General features: G+C 33.0%; 1 protein-coding gene across 2 annotated transcripts in view; it reads right to left on the bottom strand.

The window, feature by feature from the left end:
* Nucleotides 1-2708: 2708 nt before the first annotated feature.
* LOC124362466 overlaps nucleotides 2709-12205 on the bottom strand; it is a 334448-nt gene continuing 324951 nt past the window's right edge. For both annotated transcript variants that reach the window (XM_046816991.1, XM_046816992.1), the window contains exons 10-14: nucleotides 11813-12086; nucleotides 10716-10909; nucleotides 8074-8173; nucleotides 5534-6975; nucleotides 2709-2844 (exon numbers count right to left, since the gene is read on the bottom strand). In XM_046816991.1, coding sequence (XP_046672947.1) covers nucleotides 5644-6975; nucleotides 8074-8173; nucleotides 10716-10909; nucleotides 11813-12086 — 1900 coding nt within the window. In that variant the 3' untranslated portion in view covers nucleotides 2709-2844; nucleotides 5534-5643. The remainder of the gene's footprint in view (nucleotides 2845-5533; nucleotides 6976-8073; nucleotides 8174-10715; nucleotides 10910-11812; nucleotides 12087-12205) is intronic.

The raw sequence follows: 12205 nt of genomic DNA, 5'->3' as shown, positions 1-12205 counted from the left end.
GTCTGAAAAGAGAAAATTAATGATACAACATGTGTTATACTATATTTCTTAACAGAGCAAGGCATAATTATAGGAGAGGACTGCTTTTGTCTGAAAAATAAACAAAACAACATAACAAAAATAAGAATAACAACAGTGTCTGAGTGAAGCTTACTCATGAAAGAGGACACAATAAGAAGAAAAATAACAAAACCCAAAACACACACACACACACACACACACACACACACACACACACACACACACACATATATGCATTTTTATTGGCTATCCTTGTATGAAAAGTAAAAAAAACAAGGACAACTATTTTTTTGGTGTTAGTTATGTAAGCAGAGAAGACTAAAAAGTTAAAAAGACAATTTTGTAGTATTACCTTGTTGTGGTCTGAAAAAGGTATTATTATATGAGAAGATGATTGCTAACATAAATGAAAAGTAAAACCACTATTAGATCAGTTTTGAAATAAGAAAACATTGTTGATGTCTGGGATTGACACTGAAAAATAAGCTCAACCACTGGAAACATATTAACAAGTCATATGAAAGAGCTACCACAGAGACTAGTACACTAGTGGCCAAAGTCGGAGTTCACAAAGAGAGGAGGTTGCAGATGATTCTCCTATATGAGACAGCCTCTGGGCAGACGCGCAAGTACCAGACTTGTATGCTTACAGTCGTGTCAGAGAGTGTTTCACATTAAAAATTCCTGGTGGTGGTGATGAAAGAGATGTATTTTTAGACAAAGCGTTTTATTGGCCTTTGGCAATTCAACTTTTGTCTAAGAAACTTAGGACTGACTTTGAGACTTAGGAAACTTCTCAGGAATATTTAAACTATGGGTCAACTGCAAGATGAACGTTTGCCTTACTCAGCTATTGAGACACTTCCACCACGTAGGGAAGCTTGCTTCATCCAGATACAATTACTGTCATGCTGAAGTAAAAAATTTCTTTTCCTGTGCTTTGGAAATCACAGATTGTACTTGACAGAGAAATCTACAGTCCTGCTAATGTCAGAACGAATATGAAAGTGAAAAGAAGTGGAATACAGATTATGCATTCCACTTCTTTATACATACGTCAGTGATTCATACTCTTTATTGACATAACTTCAGGAAATGCAAAAGTGCATTTACATACATGTTAGTAATTACATGTAAGTAGTTATATAAATAAAATAATGTATACAAGATGTAATATTATTGATCGCTTAGAGTATTTTGTGGCTAGAAGAAACGCATTTAAGGCGATAGATGTTCAGTAAACATAGGTATCATTCTGATAGAAAAGTAAAAAAAATTAGAGCATTGTGGAAAATGTAGTTTTTCTGCCCTTTTGCAAATTCTGGATACTTGTCGGAGCACCTAAGCCACTGAAGGTGCCAAAGACCGAGACTGGCTGCACATTGGGGCTTGGATTCGTGGTTAATTGCATATTGGGAAGAGGGCCTTGAGTAAAGTGATGGCTAGGAAGAGGCTCCATAACTGCAAACAGACTTGCTGTCCTCTAATTATTGGTACCACCTGTAAATATAAAATTCTAGTGGATTTCTTCAGCAAAAAATGGGAATACTAGTACCTGTGGCAGCAAACAGAAACCTCCCATTATGTGTATGAATCTTAATTTAAATTGTTAAAAGCATTCACAGTATTATACAAAGCAACAAAATTAGGAAGATAAAAAAGTATGCAATAAAATTTAAAATAACTTTTAGGAGGCCAATTGGACAGAAGGAGGAAAAGGTGAACAAACATTAACACTGTTCATTACTTATAGTTCAGAGAAAGTCTAGAAAGTAGAATCAATTAGTGAAGTGTTTAAACAGTTTTAAAAAGTAATTTCCTTGTTTAATAAGCTTATAAGTTTGAAAGGATAATAGGAGTTTGGCATTTTCCATTGTTATATGTTTAAAAATTGCTCAACATTGCTGGTCTGAAAATCATCACATGAAATGAGATGAAGTTAACATTATTATGTTGCGGGGAGAATTTCTTTAATGCAAACTTAATGAAGATTAATATATAAAATTAGCAGACCAACCACTAAGGTTAGGCCACTTTGGGTTTGGCCGCCTATATTAAAAAAAGAACTAACTAGAAAACCTATAAACATTTTAACAATCAAACCAAAGTAAACCATCAAAATTTATACACACATCATGACATTAAGGACTAGGACCAAAATATAGGGCCAGAGGCTGCCTTTACCATCTCTTCTAACCATCGCCTTTCTGCCTCATTATTTCAGATGACATTCCGTGATACCACTGGAAATGCTGAAATTGATTTTCTTGTTAGTGTCCCACTTCCACCTATGCTGGTGTGATGTGTGTTTGTACTCTTCTCATGCTCGTGACTTGCATTCTATGCATTGATAACGTCTGGGTTCATTTTCTCTTGCCTGGACTCCAAGCAGTTTTTGGGTATGTTTAATTTCTTTCTTACTCTTATGTGGCATAATGTACATTGCCAAACATTTTAGCTTTTAAGTACATGTATATGTACTAATTGTCTCCTCATCTGATGAAGAGGATAGACTTAAATTCTCTAAACGTTTTTATGTTATACACTTTAAAACATATAACAATGGCAAATGTCCGAATTCCTACTAACCTTTCAAATCTTTTATCATCAATAACATATTTTAAACTTACGAGTTTGTATAAAATTCATATATTTATGCACTTGGAGGTTCAGAGAACTGAACTTACCTGCAGCCGTCAGGAGTCTCCAGAGAGCTGAAGGATGAGAAAGATAGAGTTTCGATGTAGTCTGACATGTCTGACGTTCCACTACTAGTACTCCGTGAGTCTGGTAGATACTGTGTTTTGTGTGGACTCAGGTAGTCTGCAAGAAACAGTTCAATGTTTTGAAAATTAAAAATAGGCATTCAAGGAGGGATACTGAAGAGAAGTGAGCTCAATAATAAAGAGAAGAAGGAATGTCTATGTGAAAATGAAGAAATGTAATTATTATTTGGTTATTGGTATTGTACTCCTTGTGTGATGCACAGCATTATTATAAATCTAGCTTATTAGGTATTAGTACAATTCAGTATTTAATAAGTAGGAGTTATAGGTTAGTACAAGATGTAACAGGTCATTCATCAACATTCTTCTGTAAAAGGTTTTAAAACTATTTTCATTTAGTACCTATTGCAGAATTTAATTGCAAACATCATACAAATCTTTGTTACCAGTAATATAAATGGAAACAAACCAGGAATACGATAGAATTCATAGGGTAAGGAATGAGACCACCACATCACTATTTATAATGGCTCCTGTTAACTCTTAGCAAGCCAAGGAGTTGAATAGAAATTATACATAAAATTAAAAACCATGCTCACAAATATATTTATTTTATTTTTAACACCTTGTACATGTTATAAATGTTTACTGAATCATAAGTTAGGATGTAATAATTAGATGAAAGAGGTAAGATCCATGGTAAATTTCACATCCATTGCGAGGGAGGAATAATGACGGCCAGCCAAAGCTACAGTCTACTAACTTAACCCTGGAAGCGTCTATCTGAAATTCTAAAATGTGCACTAATGTTTAAGGTTTTACAGGGTTTCTTTGTACATTTCATATAAAGACTTGCATGTAGTATGTGTCATGTTATATAATTTTTATTGTTAAGAATCAGGGAATAAAACTACATAATTCTGAAGTAAAAATAAAAAAATAAAATTTTACATCACATATTGTATTTATTATTATGCAAGAAAAATTATGTGAAAAATATACCATATAAACATATATACATTATGATAAAATATAAGAGGTTTTGAAAGTCTGAAATAGCCAAATTATAACAAATTTTGGTGTGAACACAAAAATATGTAGTGTTTTGGGGTTTAGAAATAAAAATGGAAATAATTTTTATGTTTACAGGAAAAAGAGCAAAATGGAAAATTTTAATCCATTTCCAGTGCTAATCAATACAATGAAACAACCATAATAAAACTGGTTCTCATATAAATTAAAGGGTTTTTCTACCCTTTTGTGATGTTTGCTGATTTAGAACAGTGTATATGTCAAAAAGTAAAAAAGAAAACAAGATGCAACATTTCTACTTCAGATTCATCAAAGTCAGTCGTGTCAGATTCCATAGAATGTCACAATTATCACTTGATCTACAAGGATCACTCATTATCAATTATAATAAACAACGGTGTATAATCAAACTTTGCTCAATGCAAATAAAAACTTCTGTACAAAGAATAAACAATAAAGTCTGCTGTTAAGAGACTGATAACAAAATCACATCTGAGAAAACATACAGATTGTCAATTAGAAACAGGATAAAGAAAATTAAAATACATCTAAACATTAAAAACAACTCATAGGCTTTCAATTGATGTATAATTTAAACATCTTTGACCATTAATAATGCTTTTATTGGTAATATACGAATCAACACTTTTGGTGTAGATCACAATTTGGAAGTTACGTGATCGACGCGAAATGGGTTGTCAAACATCAAATTGTCTTTTGTTTGAACATTTATTTTAAATTTATAACATATTTTTCTGCACTTTCTTATTTTTATTGGACGGTATTATACCGTTCATTTTTTAGTCCTAGTTAAAAGTTTTTTAGTCCTTTTTAGTAAAAGCTCCACTTTTAAAATTTTGAATTGTAGGTGCATACAAGATATTGTTAAAAATATGGTTTTTTTTTTTATTAATTTCTTATGATATTTAAAACTTTAAAAATTGGTTCACAAAATATGGCTCTGTAGGAAATGCGTATCTCATGTAATGTGGATTACCGGATGCTGTGAAGCTTCTGAAGCTCTGTTAATAGTCTTCCCACATATTCATATGGTTGCTTTGGAAAACTCTAGTTGTGATTCCTTCCTTATTAACAAAGATTTACTCACTAGTAACTGTGTACTCTGGGTTAACTAGGTCTGTTGTCAAATGATTGACGCAAATAAGGAATTATTAGCTCAGTCTTTAAAAAGCATTTTGCCTTTTTACATTACATAACCTGCCATCTAACTTTTCATGTCGCAGTTTGCTGTTGTGTTGGGTAAATGTAAAAGGCCTAAAAAGTTTGATTGTGTGTCTGTAAGAATTGGGTAACTGCTTTTTGTTGTGTGTTGTTTTGCTAGATTTCAACTACAAAAACGAAGCATTCGGTGAATTTAATTTTTGGCTGTAGTTTGATGAGACAGTGTAATCTCTGAAAAATATAAATAGTGGCAACACTTCATCAGCTGTTTTTAGATTTTACAGAGGTAAGGAAACATAATTGGTCATTTCATTCAAAAGTGGCATATAAACAATAGGTTTTAATCACTTATGAACACAACGCCAAACAGGCTCCTCCTCCATCAGTTTGATGACAAATAGAGCAAAGAATAAAATGGAAGAACAAATCTACATTAACATTGAGTAACACAGCTTAGATTATTATCTAAATAGTCTTTACATAACACTCTGGTAGCCAAAGCCAATCCTGCTGAACAATTAAACTCAAAGTATCAAACACACATCAGCTCACACATTAACAACAATTCTTACCTTTGCTTTTGTTTTCAAGTAAAAAGACAGGCACTTCCGCTTCAGCTGATGTCGATTTCCCATTTTGTTGCTCACCAAATTCAAATGTAAAAGTTATATCTCTTAAAGGATCAACGGATTTGGATCGTTTTCGGTATCATTTTGTATGATGCCTCACTGTTACTGTTTATCATAGCAATGTGGTGTCTTTTTGAAGACATACTCGTTGTAAGTGGCATTTCAAATTCCAAGAAATCAGTAGCATATGGCCTAAAAGACAAGGATCCTGTTGAAACTCCTGAATCATTAGAACTTGATGAATCTCTGTTACTGAAAAACTTGTTTGGAACACTTGACGATCTAGCACCAATCAGGTCAGAGTATTTTGAAGAATATTTCTGCCTTGAAAATGAAGTTTCTTGCAAGTCTGTATTTTCCGAAATAACCAAAGGAGCTATCTTTAATTCACTTTTATTTACATTGTTGTGTTTCTTATCATCCCTTCTCTTCACACTCTCTAATTTTTCTGTTGCGCACAAGGAATCTGTAGAAGAAGGGTTACTTAACACATATGATCTTCCATGTGAGTCTGTTGACTTTGCGTCTTTCACTGACACATCTTCTGCACGGAACCTGGAAGAATCTACTGAGTTTGATCTTTTTCTAAGGCACAACCGTTGAAACCTTGAGCTGATAGCTTGTTCCACTGAACATTGCCTTGTTAGCCTTCTGAAAGCTGGACTGTTAATGGCTGACGCCGAATATTTTGGGGACGCTTTCGCACTTGAGTTGTTTTTGTTATCACCACTCTTTTCAGGTGTACAGAGGGGGTCATGCTTCATCTCTTCCAAGCAAGAAGTACTGTTGCATTTATTATCTAAAAACGTGTTAGTTAATACACTTTTATCAGAGCTATTCTCATCATTTAATACGCATCTATTTATGTCAACAGGAACATTTCCGTTTTTTGCTTCCATCTGATAATTACTGTTTTCACATGTATTTACACATGCTAAGTTCAAACTCTCTCCTTTACTGCAGTGATGGCCACAATTTGAGCAGCAAATGTTTTCATTGGATTTTCTACAATTTTGATTGTCTTCAATGTTTTCCTGCTGTTGGTTATTATCAGTAAGGTTGGCATTATCAGTGTTATGATTGTCAGAGAAAAAACATTGGAAGTTTTCATAATTCTGTAAGGCTTGCATTACTTCTATGTTAGAATAATTCTGTTCATTATTCATGTCGCTGTTGTTGGTATGCACAGATTCTGTATCAATTGCCTCATTGTTATTTTCACTCACATCTAAATTTGCATAATTTATATTAGAAGCATTATAGTTGGCAAGGCTCTCATTCTCCAATAGATGCTCCAGTTTCTCTTCGTATGACAAGTCTGGCTTTTCGATTATTTTCCCACAAGGACTCATAACTGGCATTCTTCCCTCACCAGTAAGTTTAACCTGAAACATAGAACAAAGTAAAATATTTAAAAAAATACTCAATGATACTCATTTATTACTGGTAAAGATTACATGGCAATTTGTCATACATTCTCCCATTGAAAACACATCATTGTACACTTCAATGTTAAGAGAAATGCAATCCTCCAGTTTTTCAAGATCTTTAGAAGAAGCAATACATTAAATAAAAAATAAATAAATAAAAGCAAATCAATTAACTAATAAAAAATGAATTAGAACACGGAAAAGAGAATTTCTTAAGATCAATAATAATTGTTTAATTCATGATTAATCCCAAATAACTCATCAACTTCATAAAATGGGTGTTCCAAAAGGAAAAAGCCAATTTATCTTTTGAAAATACCAAATGGCAGGGATCTTAATCTATTTGGCAGTGCATTTCATAATTTTGGTCCAAGAGATAATGTTGCTAATGAATATTGTTTGGAAGTCAGTTTTTTGGTTAAAATATTGTTTGCTCCCCTTGTGTTATATTGGTGGATGTTTTGATAAGTTAAGTTGTTTGACGTAGCCATATAAAGCAACAGTTTATAAACAACTAAACAAGGGACTGTCATAATATGAAGTTCTTGAAATTTTTGTTTACATGAATCCTTATAGCCAATGCCAGAAATATAACGTACTGATTTTTTTTTTTATTAATAACATTTTATTAATGTTCTTTTTAAATGTGTTTCTCCATATTTCAATACCATAAACCAAGTGAGAGGAAAAAAATGCATAATATACCATTTTAATAGAATAAATAACTTCACATTGTAAATTTTTTACAGTATAAGACACAATCTGATAACATTTGATTTTGACTGGTTGGTTTTCAATTTAATGTGAGTAAAATACTGAATGCACTTTGGTACCACTAAATAGTTAGACATACCGTTGGTTTCACAATTTATTCAATTTCAACCTCTGTACAACATAAGCTAACTCTCACTCCCTTACACATACATACATGAATGTAAGACAATTATAAAACAAGGTTATCTCTCTCTCTCTCTCATATGGTCTGGTTTAACTTTACATACACAATTACTTTTAACCAATTACAGGAATTTATGACAGTCAAATAATTCTTACCTTGGTTATATGGATAGATGAGCTTTCTTCATCTTGGCTTAAGTACATAGATTCTGCATCATTAGAAGTGTTGCCACTCTCTGCACCATCTGGTGTTTCCCTGAAGTACATAAATTATTGTGAGTGCATGTGTAATAATATACAGTTTTAAGGCTGTATTTTTATTTTAAGGATTTTTCAGTTCTGAATCTGTGTCATCTAGCAATAATTAGAATCAATAAAACAACAATAGACACACAAAAATTTTAAGTAGACTTAATTTTTTAAGTTTAAAGTATGCTTCATAGATCTATTCGTCAAAAAACATTCTCTTAAAAATGGCTTTTACTCCAGTGGAACCTTTTATTTTCATGTTGGTGTAGTTCCATAACTGTTCCAGTTATAGAGTGTTGTGACAAGGCAATCCCAGTTGTAATGACCCACCACTAACGAAAGCTGATGATGCCAACCTAAACTAATCCTCATATAGAAAGTATAAGCATTTTTGTTTATCCAAATAGTTAAAATTTTCAAAGGCTTAATTAGGATTTATAAATGATTTAGCGAGGCTCAATTCAACTTTTAATTTTCTAAAATGAATATTTGAAAACAATTGTGTTTTTATTTCCAATCAAGTGTTACAAAAGGAAGTGATTTTAAAACTGTGTCTTTTCTTCCTTCATAAGTACATCCCCCAACGTCTTCAATGCTTCCATCATCCAAAACACCCTCTCATTGTTTTCTGTTGCTAATTACAATTGTTCAACTATTAGAGGAGAAATGGACTTTTTGAATTACCCAATTAAAAATAAAAACAATACAGAATGCAGACTAGATCTTTGAAAGAAACAGATAAATAAAGATGTTATTTTGTTTTAATGTTTGATACATATTCAAGTAAACTATTAAAGTATTGGTATTGTCTAGTACAGGCCCATACTGGGTACTTGAAAGGGTGGGGGACACAAGAGTGGTGAGGGCAAGTTTAGGTTTAGACAGTTCAAGGATGGCAATTTTGATCCGGAGGATAAACAATGTCAAGAAAGGACAGAAACTTTCACAGAAAAGGTGAAGAATTGGAGAACATATTGGTAGAATATTCTTCCAAAACACAATAAGAACTTGCAACAACATTGGGAGTAACTCAACAAACCATTTCGGTATGTCTAAAAGCTAGAAGGAGTATGTCTAAAAGGTTATGATCCAGAAGCGAAGAAATTGGGTACAACACATGTTGAATCCAAGAGATGTCGAAAGGCTAGTTTTCACCTGTGAACAGCTGCTCCAAAGTTTTTTTGCATCACATAGTGACTGGATATGAAAAGTGGATTCATTATGCTAAAGTGAAAAATTCATGGGAAGACTGGTTCATGCATCAAAATTAAATGCAAAGGAAACCATTCATGTGTCGAAGGTGATGCTCAACATTTGGTGGGATCAGTTAGGAGTAGTGTATTGGGAGCTCATGCTTGTTTGTTAAATTCTAATGTTCATTTGATCCATTTAACATATTTACAATGTCTTAGAACAAAATAAAAGACAGAGTAATAGTTTAAACATAATCAGTACAATTTTGGTAAACTAACACATATAGCAATTTAAATGAGACAATTTTCAGTACATACATTTCAAAAACCCACATTTATGCATTTACAAATGTATTAGAGTGAATTACAAATTGAATCTGAAGAAATCTTTTTAACTCGGAGCTGGAGTGGTAAAGATAATCAATAACAGTGTCTGGATCTACGGAGTTCAAAATATCAGCTCCTAAGGACATTAACAGTACAGATTCTAAATTTTTGTTTGTCAAAGATGATCTCAATCTGGTTTCAACAGAAAATGTTTGATCGTAAGAAGTCAATACGATGATTACAAGAAATTTATATAATTTGCAAGTTTTTAGTATTTTATACAGTACAACAGTACAGGTTATATTCTAATATAATTTTATATGCACAACTTATGCATGATGTTGACACTTTGCACTGGATCTCATAGTCTAAACCATCATTTTCTTGATCATTGTGTCATCCCTATGGCCATTATTTTCTTCATTTCTGGGACATCTTCATACCACAGCAAGCATGCAAAATCTAGGACCTTCTTTCAGCTTTTCTTCATCATGTTCAAAAGTAATTCTCAAATTTTCTTCAATGCTTTAGGAGGAAGAGATTCTTTGGTTTTGAATCTTTTTGGATAAAAAATGGCCAGATCCAAATAGAGTGATTTGTACTGCACGAAACGGCTTTCCATAGTTTGGGCAGCTCTATCCACAATTTTTAATCTTTATTTATCGTAATTCGAAGATTTTTATTTTGAATTCTTCTTCGGGAGAAGAGAAGAGGTACTCGCAAGGACAAGCGGCAAAATCAACGAGAAGCCTCTGTCTTAGAATTATCCAGATTGAGTTGTATTAATTTAAATTATTGTTTTGTTTACTCAAGACAGTATTAGTTATAGTGTTAAATAAGACAATATTGAAATCGTTAACTGCTCAATATTGGAATTCTGACTGTAAAATTTGTTAGATTCAAAACAGGAGGGTGTAAAAAATTCCAGGCTGGAGGGCATACCGAGAATCGTCCCGATGTCCTGCCAACTTAGCATGGGCCTGGTCTAGTTACATATTCAGTAAAATAGTTTGTATTCACTAAATTTACCTTGTTATTGATTTGTCGAGATCAAGTCCCTTGCATTCAGAAAAGGGGATAACTGGTTGTGCAGGAGGAGGCACATCGTAGTTCCCATACTCCCATATCAAACTGTCCTTAAGTTTTCTGGGTGTGTCATAATACTCTTCTGAACTGGATTGTGACTGAGGCCTGAGCTGTGTGCACGGACTCTTGAGATCCAACTAGAAATCAAAATTACTCTCAAAATACAAACAATACATAAGGAAATAAATTTAGGAAATCTTAGCAAAACTATACAAATGAGTTATTACTCTATACTCATACAAAAAAATGTATATACTCCTTTATACGTATATGGACTGTATTAATATACAAGTACATAATATAACTAAAGCGTAAGAATATGGTAAGAAACTCAAATCTTTATTTTTATGGAAATAATTTATGTATAATTTGTTTCAGCGTTACCCTTAGTAAAAAAGTAGATTTAGTGAAAATGATCATTCATATAGATATGGCTTTTTCAAGGAATGGTATTTTCTCATGTTATGCATTTTCCTACACTATACATGTGCACAATGAACAGAGTAAGGAAGCGATCTGTAGGATCCAATATGGAAAATGTTAAATATTATATCTACCTGCATTTTAAATTCAACACTCTGCACCTTATGGGTACCTTCCCTTGCCACTGAGGTGGAATTTTATCAATCAAATCTTAAGAGCTGGTTTGAATGATGTGACCTTAAGTTTTTCCCCATAACAACAATGTTAAACCTCAAACAGATTTACACTCGAATTTTTAGCCATAGAATGATGGTTAATGTCTCTTTTTAGATATAATTAAAATACATCCATATCTTATTGTTTTTTCTTATAAGTTGTATACTATTTGAGTATTCAAACAAGAAACTAAACACATTTTAAGATTTTTTAAACCAATAAAAGTACTAAAAATTCAAAATGAAATCTAAGTTTTTAAATGAGACATCTTTAATTCTACAAAAATAATTAAGGCCTTAGAAGTGTTTGAGATTTAATATTGTTCTTATGGGGGTAAAATCATGATAGCCGACAGTACAGCTGGCTTTTAAAAATAAAATACTCTAGAAAATTAAACTCACTTTCAGCTTCTGTTGTGTCAAACTTAATGGCTTTGGAACATCATAGTTGCCATAGGGGTTAGTGAAGGGAGGTAATCTGTGTTGGCAGCAGCACGAAGGCGAAGGAGACGGTGTGAGGAATGCTGAGGGGCTGGAGGTTGAGTCCACCACAGGCGCTGACTGGAGTCGCATAAAACTGAGGTGGGCAGGTTTAGGCGGGCGGGAGGGAGGCATGTGGCTGCAATCTGTAGGCGTGGAGGCGCATGCACTCTTGCTTGATGAGCACACAGAGTTGCTGTAACAGTGTATGGTTTATGATAAAAGGAGAAAATATTTTCCCTGGTGGAGATATGAGGAAGTGGAAAAGTCAGAAAACAATAAATCATGAGTAGTCATTAGGATTTGACACTTAAA

This window comes from Homalodisca vitripennis, chromosome 5 (assembly GCF_021130785.1).
Source record: "Homalodisca vitripennis isolate AUS2020 chromosome 5, UT_GWSS_2.1, whole genome shotgun sequence".
NCBI classification, from domain to species: domain Eukaryota; kingdom Metazoa; phylum Arthropoda; class Insecta; order Hemiptera; family Cicadellidae; genus Homalodisca; species Homalodisca vitripennis.
This window is presented reverse-complemented; position numbering and strand designations above follow the sequence as displayed.